Source organism: Oncorhynchus kisutch, linkage group LG24 (genome assembly GCF_002021735.2).
Source record: "Oncorhynchus kisutch isolate 150728-3 linkage group LG24, Okis_V2, whole genome shotgun sequence".
NCBI lineage: Eukaryota > Metazoa > Chordata > Actinopteri > Salmoniformes > Salmonidae > Oncorhynchus > Oncorhynchus kisutch.
The window spans coordinates 5,584,586-5,603,845 of NC_034197.2; the positions used below are offsets into that span (position 1 = coordinate 5,584,586).

General features: G+C 42.4%; 1 protein-coding gene across 1 annotated transcript in view; it reads left to right on the forward strand.

Annotated features, from left to right (window-relative positions):
- The window catches only part of LOC109869036 (phosphatidylinositol glycan anchor biosynthesis, class T), a 36,984-nt gene that overhangs the window by 10,742 nt on the left and 6,982 nt on the right, over positions 1–19,260 (forward strand). Inside the window, exons 6-9 of the mRNA XM_020458857.2 lie at positions 4,121–4,208; positions 5,538–5,635; positions 5,881–6,040; positions 11,324–11,524. Of these exons, the coding sequence (XP_020314446.1) occupies positions 4,121–4,208; positions 5,538–5,635; positions 5,881–6,040; positions 11,324–11,524 (547 nt within the window). The remainder of the gene's footprint in view (positions 1–4,120; positions 4,209–5,537; positions 5,636–5,880; positions 6,041–11,323; positions 11,525–19,260) is intronic.

The window sequence follows — 19,260 nt, forward strand, 5'->3', positions numbered from 1 at the left end:
GGTGGTTGATGTCCTTGATGATCTTTATGGCCTTCCTGTAGCATCGGGTGGTGTAGGTGTCCTGGAGGGCAGGTAGTTTGCCCCCGGTGATGCGTTGTGCAGACCTCACTACCCTCTGGAGAGCCTTACGGTTGAGGGCGGTGCAGTTGCCATACCAGGCGGTGATACAGCCCGCCAGGATGCTCTCGATTGTGCATCTGTAGAAGTTTGTGAGTGCTTTTGGTGACAAGCCGAATTTCTTCAGCCTCCTGAGGTTGAAGAGGTGCTGCTGCGCCTTCCTCACGATGCTGTCTTTGTGAGTGGACCAATTCAGTTTGTCTGTGATGTGTATGCCGAGGAACTTAAAACTTGCTACCCTCTCCACTACTGTTCCATCGATGTGGATGGGGGGGTGTTCCCTCTGCTGTTTCCTGAAGTCCACAATCATCTCCTTAGTTTTGTTGACGTTGAGTGTGAGGTTATTTTCCTGACACCACACTCCGAGGGCCCTCACCTCCTCCCTGTAGGCCGTCTCGTCGTTGTTGGTAATCAAGCCTACCACTGTTGTGTCGTCCGCAAACTTGATGATTGAGTTGGAGGCGTGTGTGGCCACGCAGTCGTGGGTGAACAGGGAGTACAGGAGAGGGCTCAGAACGCACCCTTGTGGGGCCCCAGTGTTGAGGATCAGCGGGGAGGAGATGTTGTTGCCTACCCTCACCACCTGGGGGCGGCCCGTCAGGAAGTCCAGTACCCAGTTGCACAGGGCGGGGTCGAGACCCAGGGTCTCGAGCTTGATGACGAGCTTGGAGGGTACTATGGTGTTGAATGCCGAGCTGTAGTCGATGAACAGCATTCTCACATAGGTATTCCTCTTGTCCAGATGGGTTAGGGCAGTGTGGTTGAGATCGTCTGTGGACCTATTTGGGCGGTAAGCAAATTGGAGTGGGTCTAGGGTGTCAGGTAGGGTGGAGGTGATATGGTCCTTGACTAGTCTCTCAAAGCACTTCATGATGACGGATGTGAGTGCTACGGGGCGGTAGTCGTTTAGCTCAGTTACCTTAGCTTTCTTGGGAACAGGAACAATGGTGGCCCTCTTGAAGCATGTGGGAACAGCAGACTGGTATAGGGATTGATTGAATATGTCCGTAAACACACCGGCCAGCTGGTCTGCGCATGCTCCGAGGGCGCGGCTGGGGATGCCGTCTGGGCCTGCAGCCTTGCGAGGGTTAACACGTTTAAATGTCTTACTCACTTCGGCTGCAGTGAAGGAGAGACCGCATGTTTTCGTTGCAGGCCGTGTCAGTGGCACTGTATTGTCCTCAAAGCGGGCAAAAAAGTTATTTAGTCTGCCTGGGAGCAAGACATCCTGGTCCGTGACTGGGCTGGGTTTCTTCCTGTAGTCCGTGATTGACTGTAGACCCTGCCACATGCCTCTTGTGTCTGAGCCGTTGAATTGAGATTCTACTTTGTCTCTGTACTGGCGCTTAGCTTGTTTGATAGCCTTGCGGAGGGAATAGCTGCACTGTTTGTATTCAGTCATGTTACCAGACACCTTGCCCTGATTAAAAGCAGTGGTTCGCGCCTTCAGTTTCACACGAATGCTGCCATCAATCCACGGTTTCTGGTTAGGGAATGTTTTAATCGTTGCTATGGGAACGACATCTTCAACGCACGTTCTAATGAACTCGCACACCGAATCAGCGTATTCGTCAATGTTGTTGTCTGACGCAATACGAAACATCTCCCAGTCCACGTGATGGAAGCAGTCTTGGAGTGTGGAGTCAGCTTGGTCAGACCAGCGTTGGACAGACCTCAGCGTGGGAGCTTCTTGTTTTAGTTTCTGTCTGTAGGCAGGGATCAATAAAATGGAGTCGTGGTCAGCTTTTCCGAAAGGGGGGCGGGGCAGGGCCTTATATGCGTCGCGGAAGTTAGAGTAACAATGATCCAGGGTCTTTCCACCCCTGGTTGCGCAATCGATATGCTGATAAAATTTAGGGAGTCTTGTTTTCAGATTAGCCTTGTTAAAATCCCCAGCTACAATGAATGCAGCCTCCGGATAAATCGTTTCCAGTTTGCAGAGAGTTAAATAAAGTTCGTTCAGAGCCATCGATGTGTCTGCTTGGGGGGGGATATATACGGCTGTGATTATAATCGAAGAGAATTCTCTTGGTAGATAATGCGGTCTACATTTGATTGTGAGGAATTCTAAATCAGGTGAACAGAAGGATTTGAGTTCCTGTATGTTTCTTTCATCACACCATGTCACGTTAGTCATAAGGCATACGCCCCCGCCCCTCTTCTTACCAGAAAGATGTTTGTTTCTGTCGGCGCGATGCGTGGAGAAACCCGCTGGCTGCACCGCTTCGGATAGCGTCTCTCCAGTTAGCCATGTTTCCGTGAAGCAGAGAACGTTACAGTCTCTGATGTCCCTCTGGAATGCTACCCTTGCTCGGATTTCATCAACCTTGTTGTCAAGAGACTGGACATTGGCAAGAAGAATGCTAGGGAGTGGTGCACGGTGTGCCCGTCTCCGGAGTCTGACCAGAAGACCGCTTCGTTTCCCTCTTTTTCTGAGTCGTTTTTTTGGGTTGCTGCATGTAGTAATCCACTCCGTTGCACTGGTTGTAAGGCAGAACACGGGATCCGCATCGCGAAAAACATATTCTTGGTCGTACTGATGGTGAGTTGACGCTGATCTTATATTCAGTAGTTCTTCTCGGCTGTATGTAATGAAACCTAAGATGACCTGGGGTACTAGTGTAAGAAATAACACGTAAAAAAACAAAAAACTGCATAGTTTCCTAGGAACGCGAAGCGAGGCGGCCATCTCTGTCGGCGCCGGAGGTGACTCCGGGGTGCTGGCCTTCTAGGCAGAGTTGCAAAGAAAAAGCCACATGTCAGACTAGCCAATAAAAATAAAAGATTAAGATGGGCAAAAGAACACAGACACTGGACAGAGTTGCCGCTTCACTGTTGACGTTGAGACTTGTGTTTTGCGGGTACTATTTAATGAAGCTGCCAGTTGAGGACTTTTTTTTGAGATTTACTTTTCAAATAACCGAATGTGAGAGGTTTTAATTTGAATTAAGGGAAAAAGGCCGTTATTGAACATGCGTTGAGACATTCTTACTAATCTGCTAGAGAACCAGTTCTGATTTAAGTATAACTTTTGTGTGAGTTCTAATGCCCTCCGAATTCAAATTAATTATATAAATGGGCCCATTTTAATTTTGTCTGGCTTGCCTTTCCAAATAATGTAATTTTTTTGCTCATATTGTTTAAATCAAATTGATTTATATAGCCCTTCGTACATCAGCTGATATCTCAAAGTGCTATACAGAAACCCAGCCTAAAACCTCAAACAGCAAGCAATGCAGGTGTAGAAGCACGGTGGCTAGGAAAAACTCCCTAGAAAGGCCAAAACCTAGGAAGAAAGCCTGGTTCCTCTCTAGTTATGTGGGGTGGCCAGTCCTCTTCTGGCTGTGCTGGGTGGAGATTATAACAGAACATGGCCAAGATGTTCAAATGTTCATAAATGACCAGCATGGTCGAATAATATTAAGGCAGAACAGTTGAAACTGGAGCAGCATCACGGCCAGGTGGACTGGGGACAGCAAGGAGTCATCATGTCAGGTAGTCCTGGGGCATTAAAAAGCAAGTCGCTAGGTGTAGGCAAGGCCATAAGCAAATAGGTAACCTGGGATATGACAAAAAAGTTAAATCGGTATGAATTCTTTCCACAAATAGATAGCAAGATCTACCATGGAAAGGAAAATACCTATCTATTTTTGTTAACTTTCTATTCAAATGTATTATAGTGAGAGGATCTTTCTTTTGGGATATGAAATAAGCTTTCGTGCATATGGAACATTTCTGGGATATTTTATTTCAGCTCATGAAAAATGGGACCAACACGTTACATGTTCATATTTTTGTTCAGTGTAGTTGGTCGTAGTCATTTTTTTATGTAAGAGTGTAGGAATAGAGAATCTTCGTTAATTGTCTCACGGTCTTCATTGTCTCAAACAAAACCACTGGTTTCTCCTTCCATGTTACATCTTTCCATCCTATCCTAATCCCATTTGAAATCTTGTCACTTTTGATGAGCCCCAGCCTTGATATGACACTACGGTTGTTTCAGGACTGGAAGTGCAAATCCACAGTGTGGGAGCTGAGACAGACACTGAACGTGGTGTTTGACCTGCACACTTCTGGCCAGGGAAAACGAGGTGAGAGGTCTCTTGCATTCAATATTATACCCCTTTCACACACCTAAGCTGAGCCGAACTGTACTGCACTGGCCTGTTTATGCATCCACCATATATTTGCTGGAAACTTAAAGGAAAATAACAGAGCCAGCACAGTACGGTTCGGGTCTGCATGATAGTGTGAAAATGGTATAAGTAATTTCACCCCACTATTGCTAAAACACACCGGTGTTACCAAGATCTACTGTACCTTCCACCGATTCATGTAGGTGCTAGGCTTGAACGGTATATCATATATATGTACTGTATACTGGGGTATTTGGGGAAAAAATACGGGATGGTTTTTCAATACTGTCAACTATTTGAAGTTTTTCAATAAATCTGAATATTTTTAGCTAATACCTGCAGTGTAATAAATTAGGAGATTAAGCAGATTGCGTTCTTCATTTTACCTTTCTCGTGAGTCCAGCTGTGTATTAGGTTTAACTTGCTAGTTAGCTAAGTAAAGTGGCTGAATTAATAAGGAGGTTGGGCGTCATATAGTTGTATCTTTCTGCCGTGTTTGAGAAGTCAAATCGCTTTGGATGAGTTATCTGTACAGTTGCCACTGCTGCCATCTTGATTTCCTTGCGTTTATTTTTTCCCCTCTCCATTCTCGGCCCGTCAGCTTCTTCCCCCTCTTCCCTGAGCAGAGCAGGCAGGCCTGTGGCCATAGCGACTCCACACAGACTCAGTGTGTACACATGTTGCTCTAGAGCCAGTACTATTCTTCCTTCAGACAAGCATGCATCAAAACGTTGTTCTTTTGCACAATGTGTCTCATTCATATTTGTTTGAAAATGCCCAGACTCACCAAACATTACATTCGGTGGCTCCTACCTGCACTTGTATAAACGTTATGAGCTGGATTGCTGGTCTTTGCAATTTAGTTTATTTTCAAATGTTCTTAGCTTTCTGGTAATGGTCGCCCCCTGTGGTCTTTAAAAAAAAAAATGTGCGCCCCTTGTGTACTAAGACGGTAATACTGTAAATCCCATGATGAGAAAGGACGGTATAAACATCTGGATACCCCACAACCCAATAACGGCCTTGCTAGCTGGATGATACAAAGCAAAAAGGGCATGTTTTTCAAATAAAATCAAACTTGATTTAAAGTGCATTTAAAGTTGCCAAACCCGTTAGTGAAACAATAAAATTTAAGAAATAAAGAACAACTTTTCATATAAAAGTTGCTTATGTCTAATGCGGTGTACAGACATGGACCTTTCTGTGCTCCTTTTTTAAATACAAAAGGGGCTAAGATGAATGTGATGTTACGATGGTGATGTTTGTTATTGGGTGTTTTGACAGAGTGGTCCCTGTTCAAGATGTTCTCTCGCACCCTGACTGAAGCCTGCCCGCTGGCCTCCTCCAGTAAAGTGTACGTGGATGTCACAGACAACCCTCAGGTCTGCATCTTTACATGACTGTTAACTTTACCCAACTCCACATTCTATTCAGTTGGCAGACAATCTTACTCTTGAGTGCATACGCATTATTGTTAATTAATTGATTGGCGAATCAATATTTGTCTATTTGTATATGAATGCTTGCATGTGTGTGATTTGTTAACTCTAAAACATCAGACAACACTATGGAGAAGTGTTATTCTATGGTAATTATGCAGGCAGGTGTTGTTGTATTTCCCCTACAGGGAGAGCTGTTTGAGCTGAGCCCAACCACTCCCCTGCTCAGCCAGGCTGTGGTGCTTGGGGACCGGAGAACCTACTCGGTCTATGACCTCACTAACCAGGCCACGTTCGGACAAACGCGCTCCCTCAACATGCTGCTGCGCTGGCGAGCAGCCGAGAGTGGTGAGTGACCTGTAAAGAACACAACACACGAGCTGCGTTTTAATTCCAGAAAATATATTCTTTCCCTCGACTGTCTGTTCCCCTCCCTTCACAAATTGCTGTTACACAAGTGGAATAAGGAACAATCCCTATCCGTCTTGTATAATTACAAAAACTGCTCAACCCCATTTACAATATAATTATTATGCAGTTACTAAAATAGTAAGAAACTGCATGTTAATACAATGTTACTCGTATAATTTGCAGTTACTGCCAGGGCTGTTGCGGTGACCGTATTACTGCCACACCGGGGGTCACGAGTCATGAAGACAGTCAAATTCCACATGACCGCTTAGTCATGTTAATTAGGCTTCTCCAAGCTCTGATGCTGCTGATGGTCATTAGTAGCCTACCAAACTTGCTGACTGCCTGGCACACTCAGCACTCTCTTGTCCCTCTAATCACTCTGACATCAATGCAAATGTGTTTGAAAATCTGAACAAACACTAAATGAAAGCCCATGAGCTCATGTTGTGCAACATTTCTGTAGGCTATGCAATTGCGGGAGAAAACAGAGTGATGGCCTCTACTAAAAAGAGGAGGATCCAATCAGCTTTCTATAGGCTAGGCCTACTATATTTATTTCTTAACTTTCCTAATATTAAGCACATTGTTTATCTTCCAAAGAGGAGCATAGCCTATCTGGCTGGCATGAAAATGAACAACGGGAAAGCGTCCTCCATTCGCTATTTAAGTGCATAGTTGACATTTATTGTTTCCCTCTGTTTCAAGACCGGTGCATGGTAATGGTCCATTCTAAATCAAAACAAATTTCTCACACCTTATTTACTATATGTAAGGACAAGATTAAATCAAGAATAGTAGGATTGGTGACAATATTAACCTATCACTTGTGAATTACAGTGGGGCAAAAAAGTATTTAGTCAACCACCAATTGTGCAAGTTCTCCCACTTAAAAAGATGAGAGAGGCCTGTAATTTTCATCATAGGTACACTTCAACTATGACAGACAAAATGAGAAAAAAAATCCAGAAAATCACATTGTAGGATTTTTAATGAATTTATTTGAAAATTATGGTGGAAAATAAGTATTTTGGTCACCTACAAACAAGCAAGATTTCTGGCTCTCACAGACCTGTAACTTCTTCTTTAAGAGGCTTCTCTGTCCTCCACACGTTACAGGTATTAATGGCACCTGTTTGAACTTGTTATCAGTATAAAAGACACCTGTCCACAACCTCAGTCACACTCCAAACTCCACTATGGCCTAGACCAAAGAGCTGTCAAAGGACACCAGAATCAAAATTGTAGACCTGCACCAGGCTGGGAAGACTGGTTTGAAGAAATCAACTGTGGGAGCAATTATTAAGAAATGGAAGACATACAAGACCACTGATAATCTCCCTCGATCTGGGGCTCCACGCAAGATCTCACCCCGTGGGGTCAAAATTATTACAAGAACGATGAGCAAAAATCCCAGAACCACACGGGGGGACCTAGTGAATGACCTGCAGAGAGCTGGGACCAAAGTAACAAAGTCTACCATTAGTAACACACAACGCCGCCAGGGACTCAAATCCTGCAGTGCCAGACGTGTCCCCCTGCTTCAGCCAGTACATGTCCAGGCCCGTCTGAAGTTTGCTAGAGAGCATTTGGATGATCCAGAAGAAGATTGGGAGAATGTCATATGGTCACATAAAACCAAAATATAACTTTTTGGTAAAACCTCAACTCGTCGTGTTTGGAGGACAAAGAATGCTGAGTTGCATCCAAAGAACACCATACCTACTGTGAAGCATGGGGGTGGAAACATCATGCTTTTGGGCTGTTTTTCTGCAAAGGGACAAGGACGACTCATCGTGAGATTTTGAGTGAAAACCTCCTTCCATCAGCAAGGGCATTGAAGATGAAACGTAGCTGGGTCTTTCAGCATGACAATGATCCCAAACAAACCGCCCGGGCAACGAAGGAGTGGCTTCGTAAGAAGCATTTCAAGGTCTTAGAGTGGCCTAGCCAGTCTCCAGATCTCAACCCCATAGAAAAGCTTTGTAGGGAGTTGTAAGTCCGTGTTGCCCAGCAACAGCCCCAAAACATCACTGCTCTAGAGGAGATCTGCATGGAGGAATGGGCCAAAATACCAGCAACAGTGTGTGAAAACCTTTTGAAGACTTACAGAAAACATTTGACCTCTGTCATTGCCAACAAAGGGTATATAACAAGTATTGAGATAAACTTTTGTTATTGACTAAGTACTTATTTTTCACCATAATTTGCAAATAAATTCATAAAAAATCCTACAATGTGATTTTCTGGAGAGAAAAAAATCTCATTTTGTCTGTCATAGTTGACGTGTACCTATGATGAAAATTACAGGCCTCTCTCATCTTTTTAAGTGGGAGAACTTGCACAATTGGTGGCTGACTAAATACGTTTTTGCGCTACTGTATATACATTTGAAGCCAGAAGTTTACATACACCTTAGACAAATATATTTAAACTCACTTTTTCACAATTCCTGACCTTTAATTATTGTAAAAATTCACTGTCTTAGGTCAGTTAGGATCACCACTTTATTTTAAGAATATGAAATGTCAGAATAATAGTAGTGATTTATTTAAGCTTTTATCACATTCCCAGTGGGTCAGAAGTTTACATACACTCAATTAGTATTTGGCAGCATTGCCTTTAAATTGATTAACTTGGGTCAAATGTTTTGGGTAGCCTTACACAAGCTTCCCACAATAAGTTGGGTGAATTTTGACCCATTCCTCCTGACAGAGCTGGTGTAACTGAGTCATGTTTGTTGGCCTCCTTGCTTGCAAACATTTTTTTAGGCCTGCTCACACATTTTCTATAGGATTGAGGTCAGGGCTTTGTGATGGCCACTCCAATAGCTTGACTTCATTGTCAGCCATTTTGTCACAATTTTGGAAGTGACCCATTTGTGACCAAGCTTCAACTTCCTGACTGATGTCTTGAGATGTTGCTTCAATATATCCACATAATTTCCTTCCCTCATGATGCCATCTATTTTGTGAAGTGCACTAGTCCCTCCAGCAGCAAAGCACCCCCACATCATGATGCTGCCACCCCCGTGCTTCACTGTTGGGATGGTATTCTTTGGCTGCAAGCCTCCCCCTTTTTCCTTCAAACATAACGATGGTCATTATGGCCAAACAGTTCTATTTTTGTTTCATCAGACCAGGGGACATTTCTCCAAATTGTACGGTCTTTGTCCCCATGTGCAGTTGCACCGTAGTCTGGCTTTTTTATGGCGGTTTTGGAGCAGTGGCTTCTTCCTTGCTGAGCCCTTTCAGGTTATGTCAATATAGGACTTGTTTTACTGTGAATATAGATACTTTTGTACCTGTTTCCTCCAACATCTTCACAAGGTCCTTTGCTGCTGTTTTGGGATTGATTTGCACTTTTCGCACCAAAGTACATTCATCTCTAGGAGACAGAAACCATGCGTTGTCCCATGGTGTTTATACCTGCGTACTGTTGTTTGTACAGATGAACGTGGTACCTTCAGGTGTTTGGAAATTGCTCCCAAGGATGAACCAGACTTGTTGAGGTCTACAATGTTTTTTCCTGAGGTCTTGGCTGATTTATTTAGATTTTCCGATGGTGTCAAGCAGAGGCACTGAGTTTGAAGGTAGGCCTTGAAATACATCCACCTCCAATTGACTCAAATTATGTCAATTAGCCTATCAGAAACTTCTAAAGCCATGACATTTTCTGGAATTTTCCAAGCTCTTTAAAAAGGTACATGTATGTAGTGTATGTAAACTTTTGACCCACTGGAATTGTGATACAGTGGAATAATCTGTCTAAACAATTGTTGGAAAAAGTACTTGTCATGCACAAAGTAGATGTCTTAACCAACTTGCCAAAACTATAGAAATTTGTGGCGTGGTTGAAAAACAAGTTTTAATGACTCCAATCTAAGTGTATGTAATCTTCCGACTACTTTATCACTTGTGAATGATGTCCAGCAAAAGAAACTGCCTTTTGTTTTTTGCGTCTTTTCCGAATCATAGTCATATATATGTTTTGATAAGGTTTGTATCACAAGTAAAGTGGCCAAATAATTTCTTAAAATTGAGCACATTAATCTGCTTTACAAGGGGTGTAAGAGCCTAACAGGCATACATAAACAGCGTGTGAGTTTCAAGTTTGGGGGAAATCATTTTTCTATAAAAATACATCTTTTATAATGAAAGCATTACATGCATAATCACATTTGCGGTCAGTTTTGATAATGGTGTTTTCCCACTAACGGAACATTCGCCCTTATAGCCTACTACCATGTGCACATTGTTGCGCTTATAATGTAAAGAAATACAATTTTAACCTAAAATGTTCTGATCTGTTGCATCAGCCACATTGTGTAAAAAAAAGTGGTTGTGTTATCTATTGCATTCCACAATTGTCTCAGAGTATGTTTGGGATATTTATTTCTCACATAGAATAGGTTGACTTTTGTACTATAGAAGATTGACATAGGCTAGTGATTTTGTTGTTCGTTAGGCCTACTCATCTTGTTGGCTGACGAAAAGTGAATGTGTACAATTCTTCCAATATCTTCAATATGCACCTCGGAATTGGATAAGGACGCACGCAGTTGCGTTGCCCGAAGTGTCTGTTTTCACTTGTAGCCTGTGAGAAAGACCCGATCATGTGATGGAGAGCCATGTGAGTGAGAGGTGCCTAGGAGCATGCAGCACTCAGGGAGAAAGGCACAACTAAGCATTCTCATCCACAATTTATCCAAATCTTGTCTGTATGATATGACTAATGATGATTTGAAAAAAGTTTGTAGAACAACTAAATTTACATGAATAACTCTAAATTAAGCATATAGGAGTATCTATTTCTTTGTTAAACGCTCAACACAGAATAGAGCAGTCCCTCATTGTTTCGAGCTTTGTTCAATTGTATTCTTCATACTATAAAATAATGCCAAGGAATTCTAAGCAAATCTTGTCTGCTAAATTAACTAGTGTAGCCCACAGCCATTTGGCATGAGGACATAAGGACATAACATAAGGACAACTCAAAGTATGCTATTCTGTTCTTCTGAAATAGACTACATAGCCCTAGTAACTGCACAGTAAGATCAGGTAATGTGTTACTGAAAAAGGTGAAAAAATTGTGATATAAATTAATTTCCATGTAGAGCATATAAAATGCTGTCTGTATAAAACTCACCATAGAAATTATATTTATATTCTAGTAATTTTATGATTGACAATATGAACACTCCCTCCTCCCCCACCCCAGGAGACATGCTGCGTCCCCTGCTGCATGGAGAGCGCTACGTGGCCGGCTACGGGCTGCAGACGGGAGAGATCCACACCCTGATGTACAACAACCACCCATACCGGGCCTTCCCCGTGCTCCTGCTAGACACTGTGCCCTGGTACCTGCGCCTCTACATCCACACGCTCACTGTCACCAGCAAGGGCCGTGACAACAAACCCAGTGAGTACTTCAGTCCCGCTGTTCACCTGCTGACACTGTTCCACCTAAGTCTGATATAAATGGCAGCTACCTATTGATAGCAGTTGAGGGAAAGGCCATTTCTTCCCACATGGGGGAGCACATGCTTCAGTATCATAAAGCCTCATGCAGCCACAAAATGTGCCTGATCTAAAATGTTATATTTTGAAGAGAACTTGACAAAGCGAAAACAGGTTTTTGACATTTTTAGAAATGTCTTAAAAATAAAGAACATACCGTACCTTATTTACGTAAGTATTCAGACCCTTTGCTATCAGACTCTAAATTAATCTCAGATGCATCCTTTTTCCATTTATCATTCCTGTGATGTTTCTAGAACTTGATTGGCGTCCATCTGTGGTAAATTCAATTAATTTGAAAAGGCACACACCTGTCTATATAAGGTCCCACAATTGACAGTGCATGTCAGAGCAAAAACCAAGCCATGAGGTGAAACTAATTGTCCACAGATCTCCAAAACAGGATTTTGTTGAAGCACAGATCTGGGGAAGGGTACCAACAAATATCTGCAGCATTTAAGGTTCCCAAGAACACAGTGGCCTCCTTCGTTCTTAAATGGCAGAAGTATGGAACCACCAAGACCCTTCCTAGAGCTGGCCAGACGGCCAAACTGAGCAATCGGGAGAAGGGACCCGATGGTCCCTCTGACAAATCTCCATAGTTCTTCTGTGGACATGGGAGAACCTTCCAGAAGGACAACCATCTCTGTAGCACTCCACTAATCAGGGCTTTATGGCGGAGTGGCCAGACGGAAGCCACTCCTCAGTAAAAGGCATATGACAGCCCGCTTGGAGTTTGCCAAAAGGCCCCTAAAGGACTCTTTAGCCTGAATACGTCATGTCTGGAGAAAACCTGGCACCATCCTTATGGTAAAACATGGTGGTGGCTGCATCATGCTGTGGGGATGCTTTTCAGCGGCAGGGACTGGGAGACTAGTCTGGATCGAGGGAAAAATAAACGGCGCAAAGTACAGAAAGATCCTTGATGAAAACCTGCTCCAGAGCTCTCAGGACCTGACTGGGGTGAAGGTTCACCTTCCGACAAGACAATGACCCTAAGAACACAGCCAAGACAACGTAGGAGTGGCTTCGGGACAAGTCTCTGAATAACATCTTTGAGTTGCAACAGCCAGTTGAACCCAATTGGACATCTCTGGAGAGACCTGAAAATAGCTGTGCAGCAACGTTCCCCATCCAACCCGACAGCTTGAGAGGATCTGCAGAGCAGAATGGGAGAAACTCCCCAAATACAGGTGCGCCAAGCTTGTAGCGTCATACCCAAGAAGTCTCTGGTCTGTAATCGCTGCCAAAGGTGCTTCAACAAGTAACTGAGTAAAGGGTCTGAATACTTATGTAAATGTGATATAAAAAATAAATAAAAAACTGTTCGCTAAGGGTTATGTGTGTTTGTAGATTGAGGGAACATTTATTTTAAAAAATATTTAATAAGGCTAACGTAACAAAATGTGGAAAAAGTCAAGGGGTCTGAATACTTTTCGAATGCACTGTAGTATCAATGAATTAATCAATGTTGGTATTATTTTCTCCTTCATGGCATGAAGAGTGCAATAGCTCAAACTGAAGAGGACTTATATGAGAAGATTGATTGGATTCTTTCTCTCGTTGATATGTTTCACACCTTTTCGATTCAGACTCAAAGTAGGAACTTCATTTTCATAATGTGGGATGGGTATACAGTTGAAGTCGGAAGTTTACATAGTTATGTTGGAGTCATTAAAAGTCATTTTTCAACCACTTCACAAATTTCTTGTTAACTATAGCTTTGGCAAGTCGGTTAGGACATCTACTTCGTGCATGACACAAGTAATTTTTCCAACAATTGTTTACAGACAGATTATTTCACTTATAATTGACTGTATGACAATTCCAGTGGGTCCGCAGTTTACATACACTAAGTTGATTGTGCTTTTAAACAGCTTGGAAAATTACAGAAAATGATGTCATGGCTTTAGAAGCTTCTGGATAATTGACATCATTTTAGTCAATTTGAGGTGTACCTGTGGATGTATTTCAAGGCCTACCTTCAAACTCAGTGCCTCTTTGCTTGACACCATGGGAAAATCAAAAGAAATCAGCCAAGACCTCAGGAAAAACATTGTAGACCTCCACAACTCTGGTTCATCCTTGGGAGTAATTTCCAAACGCCTGAAGGTGCCACGTTCATCTGTACAAACAATAGTACGCAAGTATAAACACCATGGGACCACACAACCTTCATGGAGCTCAGGAAGGAGATGCATTCTGTCTCCTAGAGACTTTGGTGCGAAAAGTGCAAATCAATCCCAGAACAACAGCAAAGAACCTTGTGAAGATGCTGGAACAAACCGGCACAAAAGTATCTATATCGACATATCCTGAAAGGCCGCTCAGCAAAGAAGAAGGCACTGTGCCAAAACGGCCATAAAAAAAGCCAGACTAACTGCACATGGAGACAAAGATCGTACTTTTTGGAGAAATGTCCTCTGTTCTGATGAAACAAAAATAGAACTGTTTGGCCATAATGACCATTATGTTTGGAGGAAAAAGGGGGATGCTTGCAAGCTGAAGAACACCATCCCAACCGTGAAGCACGTGGGTGGCAGCATCATGTTGTGGGGGTGCTTTGCTGCAGGAGGGACTGGTGGACTTCACAAAATAGATGGCATCATGAACGGAAATTATGTGGATATATTGAAGCAACATCTCAAGACATCAGTTTGGATGTTAAAGCTTGGTCGCAAATGGGTCTTCCAAATGGAAAAGGACCCCAAGCATACTTCCAAAGTTGTGGCAAAATGGCTTAATGACTACAAAGTCAAGCTATTGGAGTGGCCATCACAAAGCCCTGACCTCATCCTATATTACATTTGTGGGCAGAACTTAAAAAGCCTGTGCGAGCAAGGATGCCTACCAACCTACACCAGCTATGTCAGGATGATTGGGACAAAATTCACCCAATTTATTGTGGGAAGCTTGTGGAAGACTACCCGAAACATTTGACCCATGTTAAACAATGTAAAGGCAATGCTGCCAAATACTAATTGAGTGTATGTAAACTTCTGACCCACTGGGAATGCGATGAAAGAAATAAAAGCTGTAAATCATTCTCTCTACTATTATTCTGACATTTCACATTCTTAAAATAAAGTGGTGATCCCAACTGACCTAAGACAGGGAATTTTTACTATGATTAAATGTCAGGAATTGTGAAACACTGCATTTAAATGTATTTGGCTAAGGTGTATGTAAACTTCCGACTTCAATTTTATGGTCTTCTCTATTCGCAACAGAAAATTGACAGTCAAATGATTTGCCGTAAATAAAAGCAAGCACCAAATGCTTGATAAGTGTATGACATGTGAAAGCTTAATTACACTATTAGTGGGAATGGAATATAATTGGATAATTACAGGAAAGTTCAGATTGATGCAGCGTGTGGATCGCTATTTCTAAGATCAATATGGACAATGCCCTGTGCTTGAAGTTGAATAGGCACTTTACTAACAAGGGGGCTTTGTTAGAGCACTATTTAAGAAATGAGAGAGGCTTACCGGTTTGACAGATGCAATTATGTCATCCATATATTTTTGTCGATAGGCCTATAGCTATTTCCTCCCATTCTGTCATCATGCACTCCTGTGTCGGACTCGGGCCTCAAGTCTGGGGTGGAAAATGTACTTCTGAAAGTACCATGCTTAGATTCATAATGACATTTCAGATTGATTTCTTTGCAAACAGCGATAGTTTAGTTCCAAACAAGACACACTAGTTTTGCTTTGGAGAAACACTTAATATTTAATATATTTTAATATAATAGGTAGGCGTATTAACATAGTTATTGGTGATTCTACCACTGTAATCAGATCTTAATTTTTATATTTTCAATAAATTAGCCCACTAATGTTAATTCTGTAGTTTAACCTATTGTGTAGGGCTTTGAATTGGGCAGCTAGTAGGCTATTTGCTAATAGGCTAATTATGTTCAGCCCACAGACAAGCTCAGGAACAAATTGGCTGGAGGCCAAACCTAGCTGTATATTGTAAATTCAACCATCATTCAGATCATTCAAATGTGTGGATATAGGCCTAGTACTAAACTTGAAGAACTTGTGGTTTGTCTTTGTGAAATTGTAGTTGCTCACTAGTGCTATTTTTATTGCTATATAGCACTGGTCCTCTTACATTTAAATTCCAGGTTGCATATCACAATATTTAAGCGCATTTCGGATGGTCTGCTCTGCCCATAAGTCACACCAAGCATAAGGTCAGTTTTTTTTTACCGTGCTCTGTGTATTCCATTTAAAATGTGGCTCCCAGTGTGGCTAGTTCCAGGGCTATTATGACGCATCTGACAGTTCCTTCTCTATATGTTCCTAGGGCAAGTGCAGGGGGGTTGCCTAGCAACACATGCCTCGGCGGGAGACAAGGTCTGCATATTCCCATGATTTGTGAATCTATCCGGACAGTACAGCTAGCGCAACAACTAAAATGGCTTTTAAAAAATACGATTTCATCTAATAGGGAGAAGTAACTAACAAAATAACTACATTATGGTATTCACTTATCATAAACTATTTACATAATATAAATTTGTGTACACAATTCTTACTTACCTACTGTTTTATATTGATTAGTTTATGGGAGAAGTTTTTGTTTAAGCTGTTGGGTTTCTCACCTCTGCTACACCTATATATTATGTTACTGTCACTATTAGGGCTGTGACGGTATTTGTATAACCATGTAATCAATGATATTGGATGATTGTTTTAATCAACTTCATAGTCGGCAAACTTTACTCACAAGCAGCAAATTAAAAGGAAGCCTGTTTTACGTCTAAACTCTGATATAAGGAGAGAGAGGATGAGGAAAAACCCAGCCATAAAAACAATGACGGGTGCAGTTGAGTCTGTTTCCACGTTAACATGGACTCTTTACAACATGTTTAAACTTGGCTGCTCCTTGGTTCAGCAAGCAAACAAATCTTCAGTTGCCTAGGCTATGCATAGGAGAATTTTATATCTATCTATCTCAGTCAGTCAGTCAGTCATGGCCAAAAGATTTGAGAATGACACAAATATGAATTTTCACAAAGTCTGCTGCCTCAGTTTGTATGATGGCAATTTGAATATACTCCAGAATGATATGAAGAGTGGTCAGATTAATTGCAAAGTCCCTTTTTGCCATGCAAATGAGCTGAATCCCCCCCAAAAACATTTCCACTGCATTTCAGCCCTGCCTCAAAAGGACCAGCTGACATGTCAGTGATGCTCTCGTTAACACAGGTGTGAGTGTTGACGAGGACAAGGCTGGCGATCACTCTGTCATGCTGATTGAGTTCGAATAACAGACTGGAAGCTTCAAAAGGAGGGTGGAGCTTGGAATCATTGTTCTTCCTCTGTCAAATATGGTTACTTGCAAGGAAACACGTGCCGTCATCATTGCTTTGCACAAAAAGGGCTTCACAGGCAAGGATATTGCTGCCAGTAAGATTACATCTAAATCAACCATTTATCGGATAATCAAGAACTTCAAGGAGAGCGGTTAAATTGTTGTCAAGAAGGCTTCAGGGCGCCCAAGAAAGTCCAGCAAGCGCCAGGACCGTCTCCTAAAGTTGATTCAGCTACGGGATCGGTGCACCACCAGTACAGAGCTTGCTCAGGAATGGCAGCAGGCAGGTGTGAGTGCATCTGCACTCACAGTGAGGCGAAGACTTTTTGCCTGCAAGAAGGGCATCAAAAAAGCCACTTCTCTCCAGGAAAAACATCAGGGACAGACTGATATTCTGCAAAAGGTACAGGGATTGGACTGCTGGGGTAAAGTCATTTTCTCTGAATCCACTTTCCGATTGTTTGGGGCATCTGGAGAAGACAAGGTGAGCGTTACCATCAGTCCTGTGTCATGCCAACAGTAAAGCATCCTGAGACCATTCATGTGTGGGGTTGCTTCTCAGCCAAGGGAGTGGGCTCACTCACACCCTCCGAGAGCAACTTCTCCCAACCATCCAGGAACAGTTTGACAAACAATGCCTTTTCCAGCATGATGGCGCACCTTGCCATAAGGCAAAAGTGATAACTAAGTGTCTCGGGGAACAAAGCATCGATATTTTCCATGGCTAGGAAACTCCCCAGACCTTAATCCCATTGAGAACTTGTGGTCAATCCTCAAGAGGCGGGTGGTCAAACAAAACCCCACAAATTCTGACTAACTCCAAGCATTGATTATGCAAGAATGGGCTGCCATCAGTCAGAATGAGGCCCAGAAGTTAATTGACAGCATGCCAGGGCGGATTGCAGAGGTCTTGAAAACCAAGGGTCAGCACTGCAAATATTGACTCTTTGCATCAACTTCATGTAATTGTCAATAACAGCCTTTGACACGTATGAAATGCTTGTAATTATACTTCAGTGTTCCATAGTAACATCTGACAAAAATATCTAGACACTGAAGCAGCAAACTTTGTGAAAATGTATATTTGTGTCATTCTCAACTTTTGGCGACGACTGTACACATATGTACAGTGGCAAGAAAGAGTATGTGAACCCTTTGGAATTACCTGGACTTACCTGGTTGACGCTCTTTTGGCAGCAATACCCTCAACCACACGTTTTCTGTAGTTGTGGATCAGACCTGCACAACGGTCAGGTGGAATTTTGGACCATTCTTCTTTCCAAAATTGTTTCAGTTTTGGAATACACTCAGGATGTCTGGTGTGAACCGCTCTCGATGTCATGCCACAGCATCTCGATCTGTGTTTAGGTCAGGACTCTGACTGGGCCACTCCAGAAGGTGTGTTTTCTTCTTTGAAGCCATTCTGTTGTTGATTTACTTCTATGTTTTGGGTTGTTGCATCACCCAACTTCTGTTGAGCCTCAGTTGGTGGACAGATGGCCTTATATTCTCCTGCGAAATGTCTTGATGAACTTGGTAATTCATTTTTCTGTCGATGATAGCAAGATGTCCAGGCCCTGAGGCAGCAAAGCAGCTCCAAACCATGATGCTCCCTTCACCATACTTTACAGATGGGATGAGGTTTTGATGTTGGTGTGCTGTTCCTTTCCTTCCAAACAACTCAACTATAGTTTAATCTGTCCACAGAGTATTTTGCCAGTAGCACTGTGGAACATCCAGATGCTCTTTTGCGAACTTCAGACTTGTAGCAATGTTTTTTTGGACAGCAGTGGCTTCTTCCGTGGTGACCTCCCATGAACACCATTCTTGTTTAGTGTTTTACGTATCGTAGACTCGTCAACAGATGTTAGCATGTTCCAGAGATTTCTGTAAGTCTTTAGCTGACACTCTAGGATTCTTCAGGACGGCAACAGTGCTGAACTTTCTCACTTTATAGACAATTTGTCTTACCGTGGACTAATGAACATCAAAGGCTTTTAGATATACTTTTGTAACCCTTTCCAGCTTTATGCAAGTCAACAATTCTTAATCTTTTTTTTAATCTCTTTTGTTCAGGGGATTGTTCACATCAGGCAATGTTTCTTGTGAATAGCAAACTCAAATGATTGTACTCCAGTTAGCTTTTGGAGAAGTCCTTAGCCTAGGGGTTCATATACTTTTTCCAACTATATAATGATTGCTATTCGACCAATTTTTATGATGGTGACTTCAGTCATTTGACTGACAAAACCTCCATCCAAAATGCCATGACCTTCACATTTGGGGTGGCAGGTAGCGTGGTTAGCGTGT